Here is an 18,672-nt window from a genome sequence, read left to right as displayed (position 1 = left end):
CATTGATATATGTCCACAAGATTGATTAAAGATTGTTCTGGTCACCAAACAAAGGCTCGTCTTGCTATAAACTCGTTAGTAGGATGACATAATTTCTAGGTGAAGCTCAGAATTAAGGCAACAGCTCCCTGGCATTTGCTTTTTAAATGTTTCCGTTCCCTGGTCCGTGGTCGAAGCAGCCATGCAGGACCCACTCAGAGGGGCCATAAGGAAATTACAAGCTCTCCTCGGTCCTGGAGCTGGAGCCTTGTGCCATTCCCGGTGCCCTTCCAGGTCAGAAGTCAGCAAACTGTGCCCTCAGACCAAATGCAGCAAACTCCCCTTCCGTTTTCCTAGAGGCCAAGAGCTATGAAAAGTTTTTAGATTTATGTAAATAATAGTTGCAACAGAGATCGCATGGCCTGCAGAGCCTAAAATGTTTACTGTCTGGACCTTTATGGTAAAAGTCTGCTAACCTCTGTTCTAGATCATTCCAATCATGTCTCCGAAGGTCTTTAGCAGTTCATTTCTCCATGTCTGATTTTTACCACTTACCAAATCATGTGAAGTTTATTTATCATCAACTTTTCAAGTCACGCGAGTGTTGTAGACACTTTCAATCGTATTTCCACCATCCAGCACTGTTTATCCCTGTGACTAGGAACTAAGCCATACAACACTTGCGTGTGCTGTTTGAACATTGTGTCAGGGCGTGTGAAACGACTATTTCAAGATTAGGCATGACTTGGGCCCCTCTTGGAGCGCTCTGAGGCATCTCGAATAAGCGGGTGGGCTTCAGAGCGCTGACCCCAGTAGGATTGTACTGAAACTTTATCCAAGGTGATTTCTACGTCTGAACATGATAATTCCCTCTCCCCTCCCCTTTAAGCATGAATTGGCCCACCAGAGGTTGCTTTGACTACTGACAAGAAATCCATTTCTATTGTTCTGACGGCTCCAGAGAAGTGGAAGAAAGATCCAGAAGAAAGTTCTATTTCCATGCAACAAATCTATTCTAATCTGAAGTCTAACGTGTCCATATATAACACTAAAGCAAATAAAACGGTAAGTCTGAAATAGAATGAATCCGTGTCGCTTTTCACAGCCAATACTGGAGCAAGCAGCCCTGATGTTTCCATTCTCTGCATGAGAACCTGGGAAGATGTGAAGTTGGAAAGAGATGCCATCAGGATGCCGTTGAAGCTGATGTGTAGAAATTCAGAGAACTTCCTGCAGAGTTCCTTTACAGAAATGCTCTGTTAATGGGTGTGAGGTTGCTGTTGGAGTGTAGGGCGATCGTCCACCCCACTTTGGTGGAGAACTTTTACTTGCATGACATCTGTCAGTCACTCCCCAAGAAAGGAAAAAATGTTAGCAAGAACACAGGACAAAGCTGAATAAGAAATCCATCCTTGTGTTATTATTTAGAATTGTTCCAGTCCTGCCCACACTCTGTGACCCAGAGGAAAGGGTATTTTAAAGCTGTTGCTGGAAAGAAAGCTTGTAGTGACAGTAAAGGATTTAACGGTATCCCAGTCTCTTCTTTCCTCCTGGAGTCATTTGTCTGGGGTGGTGCTGGAAATCCTTGGCTCTAACTGCTGTTTGCAATTCCCTATCCTAGTGGTCCCAGTGTGTGACCAACCAGATGCTGGTGCTCAGCTGGCTGGAGCCAGACACTCTGTACTGTGTCCACGTGGCGTCCTTCGTCCCGGGGCCTCCTCGCCTTGCTCAGCCCTCTGAGAAGCAGTGTGTCAGTACTTTGAAAGGTAAGCTTAAAAAGTCCCGGCTGGTCTGAGGAAGGAACTCGAATAAATCTGGAAGGAAGTATGGCAGTGTAGACAAGGTTTTGGCAGATTCGTGTCTACCAGAAACAGGTGGAGACAGAAACGACCATCACCAGGAATGCTCTGAGCGGCCTGGGACTCTGCCTGAGCTGGGCCAACGTCAGGGGTCTCTCACCCCACAGGGAACTCCCAGCTGCTGTCCCAGAGCACGCCGCCAAGAAGCCTCCGCCTTGGAAAATAACAATTAGGAATTTGTACACACATGTTTTTTCTTCTTTAAAATTATAATCACTCTGCTCAGTAGAAGTTCTGTGGTCTTCATGAACATCAGACAATTTTATTGCTAGAAACAAAACATTATCCTAAAAATACTTTTTTTAAATTGTGTTAATATTGGTTTATAACATTATAGAAATTTCAGGTGTACGTTTTTGTATTTCAGTTTCTGTGTAGACTACATCATGTTCACCACTCAAGACTGATTACCATCCTTCACCATACACATGTGTCCTGTCACGGCTTTCTCCCTCTTCCCTCCCCGCTTCCCCTGTGGTAACCACCAACCAATTCTTGTATCTATGTGTGTTGTTTTTATCTTCCACTTATGAGTGAAATCATGTATTTGTCTTTCTCTGACTTCTGTTGCTTAGCATAATACCCTCAAGGTCCATCCATGTTGTCTCAAAAGCGATGGTTTCTTCCTTTTTATGGCTGAGCAGTATTTCATTGTGTGTGAATGGATCTATTCATCCATTGACGGGCACTTGGGCTGCTTCTAATCTTGGCTATTGTGAATAATGCTGTGATGAACATAGGGGTGCAGATACCTTTTTGAATTATTGATTTCAAGTTCTTTGGATAAATACCCAGCAGTGGAATAGCTGGATCGTATGGTAGTTCTATTCTTAATTTTTTGAGGAATCTCCATACTGTTTTCCATAGTGGCTCCCAGTTCGCACTCCCACCAGCAGTGTATGAGGTTCCCCTTCTCTCCACATCCTCTCCAACACTTGCTATTTCCTGTCTTCTCAGTGATAGCCGTTCTAACGGCATGAAGTGATATCTCGTAGTTTTGATTTGCATCTCCCTAATAATTAGTGATGTTCAACATCTTTTCATGTGCCTGTTGGCCATCTGTAAATCTTGTCCAGAAAAATGTCTGTTCAGATCTCTTACCCTTTGAAACAGAATCTTTCGTTCCCTTGGGAACACAAATTCCGGGCTCTGCAGGCAGTGTCCAGATGTTGCTCGCTGGCCATACGAGCTCTGGAATCCGCAGATCAGTAATTAACCCCTCCCTCCCACACTCGCTTCTCTCTCCTTCCTTTCATTTGTCTCCTTCTCGTGTCTTCTGAATGCGGCTGCTAGGGGTCTGTGACTGAGAGTCTTGTTCCTGTTAGGAGACAGTTAGGAGCCCGGCACTCGTTTAATGTTCTTCCCCAGAGTGAGAGGACCTTGAATTCAAAACCTGAAAGTTGAAAATAAATCCTCACATTTACCTTCACTGACCAGCTCTTCATCCGCGGTTCTTCGGCTTCTCTCCTCCAAATGTGCTGGCCTAGGGCAGGTGCACAGCCTCAGTTCCATCACCTGCCCTGGGAGGGGAGTGGGGACAGAACCCATTTTCCGCTTCCCTCACGCCTCCCACATTCCAACATGAAACTGTCCCAAGCAATAAAAAGAGAATTCTGTGAGTACATATCCAGAGTCAAAAGCTCTCTTTCTGAATCTCAATCCTAATCACACCTTGCCCTTTCAAATGAAAGTTCTCTGCCAGATGTCAAATAAAACTAAAAGGCTACAAGCAAAAGGCAGAACAAAGCAGACTGAAGAAACCATTTTTGTATTTGGAAGAGTGCTCTGTGTACTAACAGCCTGATCAGTGGCCAAATGGTGGGAATGAATTTCCCGTGGAAACCATTAAGCGGTTGGCAGAGCTGAAGCAGCCGATGAGCAGATGACGCTGATCACTTCCCAGGAGCTGCCGGAGCTGCAGCTGCAGGAGCCTGGCCACTCTCCACCTCAGGTGCTGCCCTTTCCACAGTAGCCCAGCTCTTCCATGGCTCCCGCCACCTGCCCAAGACACTGTCTGAGGGCCTACTCTTTCAAAAAATCACTTGCCTCTTTGGGGTCTATTTTTTTTTTTTTTAAGATTTTATTTTTCTCCTTTTTCTCCCCAAAGCCCCCCGGTACATAGTTGTATATTTCATTGTGGGTCCTTCTAGTTGTGGCATGTGGGACGCTGCCTCAGCGTGGTCTGATGAGCAGTGCCATGTCCGCGCCCAGGATTCGAACCAACGAACCACTGGGCCGCCTGCAGCGGAGCGTGCGAACTTAACCACTTGGCCACGGGGCCAGCCCCTGGGGTCTATTTATTGAAAGAACATTTCTGCTTCCCACAGTCCCTCAGTCCCAAAAACGCCAATACAGCTTATTGGTTTATGACAACAGACGTGCTGCGCACACTAAGTGACACCAGTCATGGTTGTGAGGGCTCTTTTTAATTAGGGCAGGTTCAGTCCAGAGGCCGGGGCTGTAGTGAGAGGACTGGACCGAGCTGGAGCCTGAAGTCGGGGCCGGGAACCCTCAGTGCCTGCAGCGTCTACACTGTGGTGTTGGCTCCTTTCCACATGGGGCCTGGTCACAGATGCGCTTGCAGGAGTCGTTGGGGGAGACGAGCCTGCGGTCGGACCCCCGTACCTGGACTTCTCCCCCGGCTGTTCTTGGCCACCCTCACTGGCCGTGACACTTCTATTTCCAGTCTTTAACTAAGCAGTTAAAGGGACAGTGACTTTGCCGCTTTCTCTTGGGCCTGGGCATCAAGAGAATCCGACGTCTGCGTGGTTAGAATGCTCCCGTGACACTCTTGCTGATTTTATTAGTCTGTAAGGAAAGTGCCCGAAATTTTGTAATTTGTGCTAAGGCTGCTTCTTTCTCTCCTGCTGTGTTAGGGTTCTCCAGAGATCAGAACCAGTAAATATGTAATCTTCACATCTATCTGTCTATCCATCGAGGTAGAGAGTGATTTCAAGAAGGTGGCTCACGTGATGGCGGGGGCAGCTAAGTTCACACCCTGCAGGGCAGGCCACGGGCTGGACCCAGGGAAGAGCTGATGTTGGGGTGCTGGTCTGAAGGCAGTCTGCTGGCAGAATTCTCTCTTCCTCAGAGTGGCCAGTCTTTTTTCTATTAAAGCCTTCAGCTGATTAGATGAGGCCCAGCCACATTAGAGAGTAATCTGCTTTATTCAAGTCTGCTAATTTAAATGCTAATTTCATCTAAAAAATGCCTTCTCAGAAACATCTAGAATAACGTTTGACCAAATAGCTGGGTCCCATGGCCTAGCCAAATTGACAGATAAATTAACCATCACAACTTCCAAGTAGCCCGCAGGACTTAACAAGTACGAGTTGGTGGCACTGAGCCCTATGTATCAGCTACGCAGTCTGACCCATGGTGGGCATGGGCTGCTCTCGTTAGACCTGGTCACCAGGTGTCCCCCTCCTCTGTGCACTCTTACTTGCCACGAAACTACAGCAGCAAGAGCTCGAAGGGAGTTACTGCCATTCTCAGCACACACCAGCTCAGCCACCCCCGACACACGTCCCCACGCTCCAGACCCACCCAGACAGTCTGGCCGACCCACACGAGGAGGGTTCTGTTAGTCGCGTAGCAGGTGACACCTACATTCCGTCCTCTGCTGAGTACGGAGAGACCGAGTCTGATGAGTGGGCTGGAAAGGGGGGCAGCATAATGGGATCTTCACAGCGGCTTTTGCTGTCTGGGTTGAAGTGCTGTGAGTTGCCTGAATATCAGACACACTCACCTTCCAATAGAAGGACCAGCATGAATCTCACAGCCAGACGTGGAACGCTGGGCTATCTGCTGACTTGGTTGCTGGTGCATCCTTACTGGACCGGTTGAGATGAGTCTTTAGACCATCTACTGTCGGAGAGAGTAAGAATTCTGAAACCTTTCATAACAATTAGCTCAAGCTTGTCAATTTATAAACGAGGAAACTGAATTCCTAAATGTAGGGGACGTGCCCAGAGCCTCTTGACATGGCCAGTGTTCTCCCAATCACAACTGTCTACGCCCCCTCTCCTTTTCTCACAGATCCAGCATCAGCGCTGAAGGTTAAAATCCTCTTCTGGTATGTTTTGCCCGCATCTGTTACCGTGTCGCTTTTTTCTGTGATGGGCTACTCCCTGTACAGATACACCCGCATCGGCAAAGAGAAACACCCAGCAAATCTGGTGAGTCCTCGGGTGGCAGGAGTCTGGACAGCAACACACGTCCAGGAGGACAGACATGGAGGCGCTTCATGGGCAGAGTGGCTTAAAGTTAAAGAGTTGAATTAAAAAACACTTCTATATGAGATTAACTCAGTAACATAAGCAAAGACAAAGACTCCTTATCTTCAACAAAAATTCTATATGCAAGGACCAGATTAGACTAGGTCTTGGGTACACAGATGGATTAAGTCGTGATCTTTGCCCTTCCAGAGTTCAAGTCTAGCTAGGGGCTAGGATTTCAAAAGGACTCATGAAGGCTAAGATGAAAGCCAGCACTGGGGCCTCTTGGGGGGGGGCGGGCGGGGATGGCGTGGGAGCCCCACTTGGATCAGGAGAAGCTTCACGCCTGGGCTTGGTCAGGAAAGGTGAGCAGGAGTCGGGGCAGCTGCTGCAGGCAGAGGAAGCAGCAGGATGAAGGTGGGCGGACCCTCGGGAAGCCACCTAGGGTTGCTAAACCGTGAGGTCCTGATGCGGAGCTGGGAAAGCCAGGATGGGAGCGTGGGTGGCACGGCCAGGTGACCGAAGAATTGGGGTGTTATTCCAGAGAGCTCGGGCTTTATTCGGCTGACAAAGAGAACTCTCTGTGGGGTCTTGAGCTGGGAGCAGTGTGGTGATGTTGTGCTTTAGATCCAGCTGGGGGGTGGTCTAAGACGACTTTAGGAGGAGCGGGACCAGAAACAAGGAGAGTAGCGAGGAGACAGTGGCAGGAGTCCAGTGGAGAGAGAAAGGCAGTCTAAGAGGAGAGTGGGGACAAACACGTGGAATGGACACACATGTAGGAAGAGAATGGCCAGGACTTAACCATCCACAGCAGGGAAAGGCAAGAAAGTAGACGGAGGAACAAACCTCACACTCTGCACCACACACTGAGGCTTCCAAAGGGCTGAACCTATTTTAACAATAAAAATGATTTCTTTGGGAATTATTAAAACGTATGTCCTTATGTACACCATGCACACATATTCCTGTTAGTTTGGCTTTAAAATGTTTCTCTTATTCCGCCTGCCTGTAGGTTTCAGAGTTAGTTTTCTGATGGCATGTGGAGACCGCTCCTGGGAGGAAAATTCACAGAGGAATTGACCGCATGTGACTTTTTGAAACCAAAACTTTTGTAGAAGAATAAAGCTGCATTGCATATTTTGCAATGCTAAATGAACTCACGGCTCAGGGCGGACAATGAGAATTGTAATCCACCTCATCACTGGCAGCCTACACGGGCTCCTTCCACGTGTCCCCAGCAAATTTAGTCTCTAACGAGTTTTCCCAACATGGTTTAGAGTTTCTCTATCTGCCACAAATTGGCAGGTGGCTTTCCTTTTTAGGCCTTATTATCGCGTCGTAGAATGGGACATAGGGGTGTGAGTACTCACACCCTCCTGTTCTCTCCCTTTCTACGTCAGCTTTCATGCCCATCCTCATTCACGTCCAGAGAACAGCCAGGAAGGGCTGGTAGCCCAGATGACCACAGCTTATTAACAAGGACGGAGTAAACTATAATCAACAAGGCAATTTAAAAACTCTCTCACGCTCAGTCCTCGCCACTCCTCTTGTGGCAGAAATTCTGATTTTACAGAATTAAAAACCAAGGCTTGAGAAATTAGATAACTCCCCTGAATTCCCTCAGCCGTCTAGAGGAGGGCGGTCAGAGCCGCGTCCCTGGACGATAAATGCCCCCGCGGGAGCCACTTTTTACTGCCGTTTGCGTCTTGCGTGTCTGGGTCCCTGACCTGCATGCGCAAGTTTTCTGTGTATTCCGAACATCACTTTCCCTTCCATGAGTGGGTAAGAATAGGTCTTTAAAGCTAGCTGATGACAGTATAAATTCTACTTAACAGCTGTTTTTACTGTCTCTCTAAAGTGAAAAGGTAAAAGCTCTTCTCTTCTCTCTTTATAGATTTTGATTTATGGAAATGAATTTGACAAAAGATTCTTTGTGCCTGCTGAAAAAATCATGATTAACTTTATCACCCTCAGTGTTTTGCAGGATGCTAAAATTTCTCTTAAGGATGTACGCGTAATGGAAAAGAGCAATGATGCATCGGCCCTGAGAGAGCCCAGCGAGGACCGGGAGCCCCATCAGGAGGAAGTCGAGGTGAAACACCTGGGGTACTCTTCCCACTTGATGGGCGTTCTCTGTGACTCTGAGGAAACCGCCAGGGGTACTTCCCTACCCCAGCAAGAGCCACTCGGCAGAACAACAGCCACAGATCCGGCAGTCGCTGAATATGAATACAGCCTAAGACCTGCTGACATCTGTGTGGGACCTGCAGACCAGGAGCTCAATTTTCAGGAGGAGGGGCCCCAACGAGGACAATTATTTGAGCAACAGACAGCTTCAGCAGACGCAGGCCCACAAACACTGCTGTATTCATACGCCCCTCAGCTCAGAGACTTGGACCACCTGCCGCAGGAGCACGTGGACAGGGAACAGGGGCCAGAGGAAGAGCCGGCCACCACACTGGCCGACTGGGACCCTCGGACCGGCTGGCTGTGTATACCTTCAATATCCAGCTTTGAACACGACCCAGAGAGACGTGAGCGACCTGAGCACAGGGAGCTCCTGGAGGACAGCCTTTTGCCCAGACTCTATGCAGACCAGGCTCCAGAGGGGCCACCAAAGGAAAGTGAGGCCTATCTCACGCAGTTCATGGAGGAGTGGGGGTTGTGCATGCACGTGGAGGACTCACGCCCAGCTTCCCCCTGCAGATCCCTGTTACGAGGCTCCTGAGTGAGCACAGGAGTGCCGGGACCACAAAGGCCTGGGATGGCAGACGTGAATCCGATTCTTCTGTGTCAGTGAGAACTCCTTCTTCTCTCTAGGCTCCAGCCCTGCTGTCATTCTGCTTCCTGTGGGTGGTTGGTTCATGCATGTGGGTCTCTTAGAGCAACGGGGGACCTAGCTTGCAGGGCGGACCCATCGCTTTGTACCCAGCTAGTATCCAAAAATGTTTGCCAGGTTGGATGCAGAATTTATTCAGGTGGGTGTCCTATGGCCTCTCTGTTTATCATTTCCTGACAAGCACACTTCTGCAGAAGATATAATTTCTGCATGTTTACCCAGGGTATAGTGTACCATACTGTAAAACATTTCATGAGGACCGTTCCTTTTATAATTTTTAGAATTTGGTTTATTGCCAGAAAGATGAGATACTTAAAACATACAAATACTACCAAATGGTGGTAACTTGGTTACACTTAGGGACCCTGGCTCACTAGCTAATCCTGGCAGTCCACGGGCAGAGGGAGCACGTTGGGCACAGGTTTTCTTGATATCACACACTTTGGGCTACTTGAAGTGGCCATATTAAGACTTTATGAGAAGTTCTGGAGTGTAAACATAAATTGTTATTAATATTTTGTTGTCAGAAAGTGTCCTCTCAATAGCTTAGTAGGGGACTAACCTGAAAGAAAGCGTCACATTTTATAATAAAATATTACATTTACTTCTGGAAATGTGTTTTTTAAAAAGATATTTACATCGTCTATAGAGTAGAACATGTTTAGCAGCATGAAACCTGTTACTAACATTAAATACTCTATTTGAGTGGGCGATGCCTCAAAGGCTCCTTGGAATATGTATGAATGAATATCCCTTATCCACATAATCTTAAAATTAATAGATAAACAAGGACTTACAATAGAAATAAGTTAAATTAATATGTAAGGGAGAGCGTATTAAAAATGTGACATAATTTACTGTGGGAACGGAAGTGCACCGTAAGACAACACCATCGAGTTAAATTCCAGTAACTGTTCTCTCCTTCACCGTTCACTTAAAAAATGAAATTGTACCGTCACACTGCATTAAAATATGACAGAATCTATTAAGTTGAACCATATAAAATTGTTACTATTTGATGTTCTTGACCTGCAGAAACAGCAATTTCCTATGATTTACCTTCATGTGTGTTTGTTTTCATCATGAACTCATAAGCCATCGATGCTCTTTCAGGAAAACAGATGTCATCCGTATCTCCTTGTTTGTGTTTTTGGCACAGGCAGACATCCCTGGTAAGAGAGATGGATTCTGGAGTCATGGTCTTTTGAGATTGTCCACAAATCCAAACAGTTTCTGATTTAATGGTTTAATTTAGAGCATAATTCTATTAACCAGAGTGTTCTGTTCTTCTGAGTCTTTGTAGAAATGACTCTGCCAGTTTTGAAGAACAAATGTGTAATACTGACTGTGAAAGAAATTCGGAGGGGAAAGAATGAGTTGTTACTAAGAGCAAAGAGAAAATAAAGTGACTGGTGGTAGTTTGGCTTATTCATTCCATTCACAGAATATTTACTGAGCACCTGCTGTGTCCCACAGTGTCCTCCCCCAGGAGACGGGGACCGTCCCCAGGGTGGTTCTGAGGATGAAGAGCTGGAATACAGAAGGCACTCAGAGCGGAGCCCGGCACACAGCGAGTGCGGAGCGAGTGTTGGCACCATTCACTGCAGAGTGCATGCCTAGCCCCAGAAGGAGAAGCCTTTTAGACAGATGAGTATTTTGCTTCAAAGGCAGAGTTTGCCTGCCTTTGTTTTTCTCACCTAAAAGTACAATAGTAATTTGCTTCCTACTTCATGCCTTCCGATTGAAATCCATCAGTGGGTTCGTAAAAGGGAATCTATTTCTGAGTTGCTTTCACATCTCTTGTCATTCCAAGCATGTCAGAGGGATTGAGCATTTTTTAAATGTTGTCGCTTCTCACTTCGCAACATATATACATACACACTCACACATAACCAAACGTGAGCGTACGGTGGGTATCTCTTGTGGGGAACGAGAGCACGTTCTGAGGTGCTGCAGTGTATCTGTAGGGGTGACAGCCGCTGTGCCTCCTGCCACCTCTGTGGCCAGGGCATCCGCAGCTCTAAGAGTCGTGCTCTGGGACCCCCTCCAACCCCATCCCCAGGGCTGCGGTCCACGTGGAGCTGAGCAGCGGAGGTATCAGAACCTTTGACAGGCACCGTCATCCTCTCCCTGGCTGTTCGTCAGTTCTAGGATTTTACACACCTCTTCCACAGGAGGTAGGTTTTCCTCCTGAAAACATCTATTAGTGGCTCTATTTCCACACCCCATAAATTCTAAACAACTGGGTGAATGAAAATAACCCCCTACACACAAAGTGAGTGAAACCTAGTGCCACACCTTGTGATGGAAGGAAGTATGTGAAGAGGGACCCTTTTCCCTGAGCCTACAACATAGGAGAGGTCTGGTGCCCTGGGCCCAGCTCAACTCAAAAGCAATCAGTGCGGAGAAGAACTGCTTATGCAGCCCGGAGCACAGGTCTGCTCAGCCTGCGGAATCTAATGAGAACACCAAACAGGGCTCCATCCGCAAGGGTCACTGCCCCCGGTCATCAGTCAAGCTCTTTCTGGGCCACACTTTACCATTCCCACATCTTGAGATGAATTTTTGCTAAATCGTCTTCGAAGAACTGTTTTTCTCTATTTCCTTTGTGATTCCCGTATCATACCTTCCATAAATCTTCTATCCACAATTTTTTCAGACTTTGCTCAAATGCGTGTGCCTATAATTGTTTAATGAATAGTGCTATAGTTGTGTACATGATAGTAGCTTCATTTTTCACTATAGAAGATAAATGTACACATATTCGTTGTAGAGTAACTAAAAATAAAGGGGAAAAATGGAAATGACCTGAAAGACTCCCACCCAGGTTTAACCACACAAACATATTAGGGCAGAGAAATGATTCTTAGCTGAGGGTGAACTTGTCCCCCCCGGGGGGACATTTGGCAATGTCTGCAGACATTTTTGATTGTCACAACCCTGGGAGGGGGCGGCTAGCGTCCAGTGGAGAGAGGCCAGGAAAGCTGTTAACTGTCCCGACATGAGCAGGGTAGCACCCATAACAAAGAGTTATGGCCCGAAATGTCAATGGTACCGACACTGATAAACGCTGGTGTGGAAATTTCCAGATGCTTTCAATGCATATATTGTATAGTTTTTTCCCAAAAAGAGGGATCATATTGAATTCTTTTAAAACTTCCTCTTTTCACTCAAAAATATATAACAAACTATCTTACTTTAACTATCCTTAGATTAACTTTATGAAGCACCAACCTCATTCAAACTAGAACTACTGAAATGGCAGATGACGAATTATTTTTTTCTAAACTTAATGCTTTAAAATGTTTTTCATCAAACAGCAACCTAGAGTTGGAGTTTTTAAGAGCCAAGTGCTGTGTGTTCTTTAAAGATAATTGAACCCCTCCCAAATGTTGCTTCCTGAAAATCACTGCCTCTGCAGAGAGGCTGGGGGACTGTTGGTGGTCGTCTATCTTCCTTTGAGGGGTGGGACGCCCCTGGGCTTCCCTGCTGTGAACTCCCCTCTTGAAGTCTCTGGGATCTTCAGCGACGGGTGTGTGAAGGCAGCCTTGGCGGTCGCTGCACATCCTGCATAAACCTTCGTGTCCATCACTCACCTTCCTGCCGACTCCTCTGCCTGTGGCGGCTGCCACGTTTCTTTGGTACGTGAGTAGTTTCCATCTGTAACAAGTTTTCCAGCTGGTTTTCCTTTCTGAAAGGGATGCTGGGTTAAGGTTCTGAAAACACTGCTGCAACCAAGGCTCCTTCAGGAGGGTGAGGGTTGGTGTGTCGTGTTCTGTTCATGCCGGTTGTCGGAGGCTCCTTCTGTCCTCAGGAAAGGCTGTCTGTTCATGTGTTTCCCTAAAACTCTGCCTCTGGCACTTTGCTAAGCTTGGAAGCGCATGAGGTATTCGCTCCCTTACTTCCTCAACAGATTTCCTTCGATTTCTCAGTCTGTCATTCTCTGGATCCAGGGGTCCTTGCAGGCCCCCCATCAATTCAGAAGATGGACATATGGCTCACACTTATGTTTTCATGCCCAGCCCGCTGAGAGGATGAACACTGATGGGGATGAAGGCCACCGCCATTTGCCTGCCCCTGGAACTGACTTCTGTGGGACACAGGAATTAGCCACTGCTCTTAAATGTCTCATAGAGTTGAGAGAGTTTACATAGGATTCTTTCTTCTCGTGAAGTGCCCACTTCCCCAACCTGAAATTGACTTGAAATGCAGACACTTCAGAATATTTGATGTGAGGGGGGGAAAAAACAATGGGAATTTTCATCCCAACGCCCGAAAGGAAGCATAGGATATTGGATCTGTATTAAATCTGTTGGCTTTGTGCTTTTAAAAGAACTTGGGATATTTGACTAACAGAAGGACATATGGACAAATGAAAATAAGCCTTAGAATTTTTCAAATTGTCTGAGTGATCGATTAGCAGAAGAAGGATCATTGTGGTGTCCTGATTGGACGTACGGACGCCAAAGCTAAGACACTTGGTTCAATGTCCAGCACTGTCACTTCTTAGGCTGTCACCTTAGAAAAGTCACTGAACCTCTTTGGGCCAAATTTGCTCACCCATGAAATGGGATAATAACTGCGCCTACCTCGCAGGGTGTGGGAGGTTTAAAGGAATTAGTGCCTCTCAAGTGCTTAGAAGAGCGCCTGACAGGAGATACATGCTCGATAAATGTCAGTGGCAACAAAATCACAGGCGGCATAGACGAGAATTTTCACGGACGCATTATTCATTAAAAAAACCTTGAAAGAACACTAATGTTTATCAGCAGGAGAAAACTGTGACAATGAATGAACTACGCCTTCCATGGCAACGTGGATGAATCCCAAGACAGATTGAGCAGAAAGGGAGATTCCTAAAAGAATATACAAAGGATATTTCCATTTATATAAAGTCCTAAAACATATGAAATTAAGCACTATTCGTATACTGGTATGAATGGATATGGTATGAATCATATATGGGTGAAACCATAAAGAAAAGAGAGGGAGTGATTAACAGGAAGTTGAGGATCGTGGTTCCCCCGTGGTCTGAGGGGATGGGAGCAGGTGGAGCTCCCTGGGGCTTCAGAGGAGCTGTTCCCCAACTATGGCAGAAGCAGGATGCTCTTTGGATGGTTCCTCTTTAAACTGAGCATGTTTATTACACATGCCCTAGCACATGTATATTTAACTGAGAAAAACAACAGTGGAACCCTAAAGGCCTGAATTTCGTGTTATTTTCACAGGTTCCTTTACCACTGTCAGCTTTGCACCACTGGTCAAGGCATCTGGAGTTATGAGAGCTGACAGGCATTTTCCCTTGGAAGTCAGAAGCAAGTCTATTTAGGGTTATATTCTGTTTACAAAGCTTCTTAGGTTCCAAAGTTTCGATTATGTTTAAAATTTTGAACAGGAAAGAACTATTGATGGGTTGGTTAGTTGGGTTTCCACGGCGAAAGGCATGTGCTGGACAGCTTGGCCTTGCTGAGAAGCGCGGATGTTCAAAGAGTGAATGCCTGAGCCCCGGCAGGAGACGAGGGGACACGGGATGCGCACGAGCTTCTGCAATGCAAGCACCTTCTCCCACTCACGGTCACCGAGGAGTGAATAAGTAATCAGACATCGGGCAGGCAGGCCCCCCGACCAAACTGCATAGTGCGGACAAATCCGTCCTCATGCAGCAGCCAATAGCTGATCTCCAAGGAAGGAGTAGGGTCTTAAGTGCCCGGCCTTTACACTTCAGCTAACTGTTCCCCTCATAATAAGCTTGCCGTGGTTACCAATGCATTTTGTAGTGACCATTAGCAAATAGATGTCTTTGCTTTTCCTAAGTCTCATATTTCCTGCCAGTTTGTTGCCACCAGCTTCCAAAATGAAGGATTTGTGAAATGACAGATTTAAACAACACTTTCAGGTGGAAACACCTTTAATCCAGGCATAGTGATGGACTTCAAACATTTAACTTTACCCCCAAAAACAGCATTAACAGAAGCATAATTAGGACATTTGCTAATATTTCTTCTTAGCAGCCCACATCATCTGAGACCTGAGTCTCAGAAATCTGCTGTCTACATTCATTCTGAGCATCGCATTTTAACTAAGGCTTTAACCAACCAGAAAACATCTGAGAGAGGAGCTGACAGCCAGGACACAGGACGTGTGGAGGAAATCCAGGATTTAGGGAAGTCCTGATAGCCGCCATATGCAAAGGCCTTCCTATGAATGAGGATACTCACATGCGTTTGTTGCTTCAGAGAATGGAATTAGGACTCATATTTGGGAGTTGCTAGAAGGCAGAGCTCAGTCCCAAGCAAGGAGGGGCTTTCTATATTAGCTGGCAGCTCTGCATTCTTAACTCCATGAGGTACTGAGTTCCCTGTCATAGGGAGGGTTCAAGTCCAGGCTGGTTTCTGCTGAGCCTTTTGCAGAGAGGATTCCTCCATGCGGCCGGGGTTGGAATAGATGATCTCGAAGACATTTCTACCTCAAAATGTCTAGTATGAAAAAACAGTATTTGGAATCCTCTTTATTTCTCCCTTTTTTTTCTTTTTTCTTCCAGGCAGTTCACTAGCCAGTAACTCACGCTCTGGTTGTCATAAATTGCCATGGGCCTGCCCTTTGCGGGTGGCTAAGGGGAGCCAAGTAGTGCCTCTCCTTGAATGTAACACACAGGAGCTTAGAAATTCCCCCCGAGGCACTCGCCCCCGACAGGCACTTCAGAGCTCTCACCCTGCCAGAAAATGAGTCTGAGTCGTCTAGAAATGGCATCTTTCTTTCATTTCCCCTTCTCGCTGCTATCCTGCTTTAAGAAAGTCCCTTTTATTATTGTTTTTCCTTAACGAAGTTTTGGGGTTGTCAGACTGGGAATACTGCTCACAAACAAGGCTCAGAAGGCATCCTGTTTCCATCAACCCCCTTCTGACTGCTGGACCAGGCTGGACATCACCAGACAGCCACAGTCTGAGGTACAGACACAGGATGGAGTGAGAGCAGCTGGCATTGTGAAAACTGCCTATATCACCCCCAATCTGAATAAATACTGTCTGTTCTCATCCCAGTTTTCCAGACCACCCTGGGGCAGCTACCCCTGGAATGGAGATGTCTCTGCAGGACATATCAGAGTGAGCTGTGAAATATAACTCATTACTTACTGCACTCAAGGTCTCGGTACGCCTAAGACTAAAAATCGTAAAAAGTCTAAAAGTCTAAAAAATGAGCTTTTCAACAGTAGAAAAAGTGAAAATGGAGTGAAGGAGGGGAGAGAAGAGGGACGGCCTCATATTCCTCCTATTGGCAGTGGGCAGCCCTGGGCCAAACTTGTGATGAACTAACAAACACACCGAGAAACACGGGCGAAGACACGGGCATTCACGTGCAAACTGTGCTTCATGGGGAAGGAATGGGAATGACTCTAAAAACATTCTCATATGTAATCTATTCCAGAATCTTCTAAAATGTAAACTCCATGAGGGCAGGGGTTTTGTCTTGTTTTTTTTCACTAATAGGTTCCCAGCACCTGAAACTTTGTCTATCATATAGTAGTTGCTCAATAAACATTTGCTGATGGAATGTATCAATACATGAATCTTAAGAATTATATGAATTGGTGCCCAGAAATAGACCCACACAAACAAAGTTAACTGACCTTTGATCACGGCACAAAGGCTATTCAGTGGTGAAAGGATAATGTATTCGGCAAATGGCATTGAACGGTTGGACATCCGTATGCAAAAAAAAAAAAAATCATTCTAGACAAAGACCTTCCACCTTTCACAAAAATTAACTCAAAATGGATCTTGGACCTAAATTTAAAATGTAAAGCTATGAAACTTCCAGAAGAAAACACAGAGTCAAGTAGGTGACCTTGGGTTTGGCAGTGTTTAGTTACAACACCAGAAGCACCATCAGAAAGGGGTTCTTGACTGAGGGAAGGCCACGCATAAGCTGAGTCTCTGAGATGTACCTGCGCTTGCTCTTTGAGAGGAGGTCAGAAAGAAGACAGCTGGGCGTAGTGAGCCAGCAGGAGCCCGGAAGACGATGAAGGCAGGGGGCGGGTAAAGACCAGGAGCCTCGTGACAGCTGTAAGGCGTTTGGGTTACACTATAGTGACAATGGGAAGCCACTAGAGAGTTTTATGCAGGAGACTATCATTTGATGCCATCAATAAATGTCAGTTGACTCTAAATTTGGACGACTGTGTGATGGTGGATAGTGGGCGCCTTCACTTTACAAAAGAGAACACACCAGGAGAAAATGAGTTGTTTTGGTTTGTTTGGGGGGGATTGTGTTGCTTTTGCTTTTTATTTTTGTATTTGTTTCTGTTTTGCTGGGAGTTTGGAATAAAGCATGACTTTAGTCTGGGGACTACTGGCTTTGAGATACCTGCACGTGTGGAGATGCCAAGGTGGTGGTTGGGAATATATGTCCAAGGATTGAGGGAAAGGATACAACTCAAGAGTTAACTGTCCTCATAAATTAGAATCAGAGGGAGGATCAGCTCAGGGAGAGCGTGGGCTACAGCAGAGGGAAGCCACGGACAGAATCCCGGGAAATTCAGACACTGAAGGAGAGGACAAAGGAACAACGCTGAGAGGGAGGAGGGAACGGAGAAATGACAAATATAACTTTAACCAAGCCCCATATAACCTCTAGAAAAGGAATAGGAGACCCCAAGTGAGAAATTTCTGGAGATATAACTGAAAGGAAGACTCGAGGTCAAAGGAACTAATGTGAAGAATCCGGTAGAGGCAACACCATCTCCTGTGTCAGCAAAGCCAGGTCCCATGGAAGAGGGGCCGGTTGAGGCCATGGGCAGAGCTACAGTCAAAAAGAAATTAGGTTCCAGAAAATTGATCCTACAAAAATACTTGAGCAAATGCACAAGAATGTAACTATAAGATGTTCATCACTGCATTTACCATAATAAAGATTTTTAAATAATTCAAATCTTTAACAATAAAAGATAAATTAATATTGTTACATCCATACAAGGCAAAATTAGGCAGCTATAAGAATAAAGGAACATGTTCATGTTATGTTAGGCAGGAAAATATTAAAAAGTGACAAAATGCATCACATTTTTATAAAGATACATGTACACTTTTACCAATACATATTTATAAATTATACATATAAATGCATGGTTTTTCTTTCTGCTCACGTTTTCTGATCTCGTCATGGACATGTATTACTTTGACATTTTAAAAAGAACGATGCAGAAGTTCTCTTATGAGCACATTTACTCTCTGTGATGGGCACAGCCTCAGCAGAAGGGCCTCTGGGCTACTGCGTTTTTAAAGACCACAGCCTCGCAGAAAAAGTACTTAGGATGGAGTGGTGAGAATTAAATGAATGGTGTCTTTCCTATAGTGTTCTAAGCACAGACACAGTGTACAAGCTCAGATGGCAACATTCAAAAATGTATTTGAAGTTAGGAAGTAAAACCAGATGAACACAGCGGAAGGTGGACAGTCCGGTGAGATGCGCATCGGGCTGGAATTAGGAAGCAGCAGTGTCTACGACCGTAGGAGTAATGACAGCTCTTCAACTCGGTCACAGGGGGCACACAGCCTTGTGAACCTTGACACTTTCACTTCAAATGTTTAAAAGAACCAGAGTAAACTCTGGACTTGTCAGTCGGATGCGTTTTCTGAATGTCCTAATACCGCTCAATGTAGAACATGTGCTCACTGACGGAAGCCGTGTTTGGTTGGCATAGAATCTGAAAAACAAATACACAGTGGCATAAGCAGATGCCTAACCTTCAGTAAGTCTGCCTTTTATTTATTTATTTTAT

The 18,672-nt window shown here is 45.9% G+C and overlaps 1 protein-coding gene across 1 annotated transcript in view; it reads left to right on the top strand.

Annotated features, from left to right (window-relative positions):
• The window catches only part of IL20RA (interleukin 20 receptor subunit alpha), a 45,187-nt gene extending 27,491 nt beyond the window's left edge, over positions 1 to 17,696 (top strand). Inside the window, 5 exon segments of the mRNA XM_070496375.1 lie at positions 869 to 1,044; positions 1,601 to 1,745; positions 5,877 to 6,016; positions 7,950 to 10,066; positions 10,371 to 17,696. Of these exon segments, the coding sequence (XP_070352476.1) occupies positions 869 to 1,044; positions 1,601 to 1,745; positions 5,877 to 6,016; positions 7,950 to 8,783 (1,295 nt within the window). The 3' untranslated portion in view covers positions 8,784 to 10,066; positions 10,371 to 17,696.
• Positions 17,697 to 18,672: the final 976 nt, after the last annotated feature.

Source organism: Equus asinus, chromosome 24 (assembly GCF_041296235.1).
Source record: "Equus asinus isolate D_3611 breed Donkey chromosome 24, EquAss-T2T_v2, whole genome shotgun sequence".
Taxonomy (NCBI): Eukaryota; Metazoa; Chordata; class Mammalia; order Perissodactyla; family Equidae; genus Equus; species Equus asinus.
The sequence above is the reverse complement of the archived record's forward strand: the minus strand, read 5'-3'. Positions and strand labels throughout refer to the sequence as shown.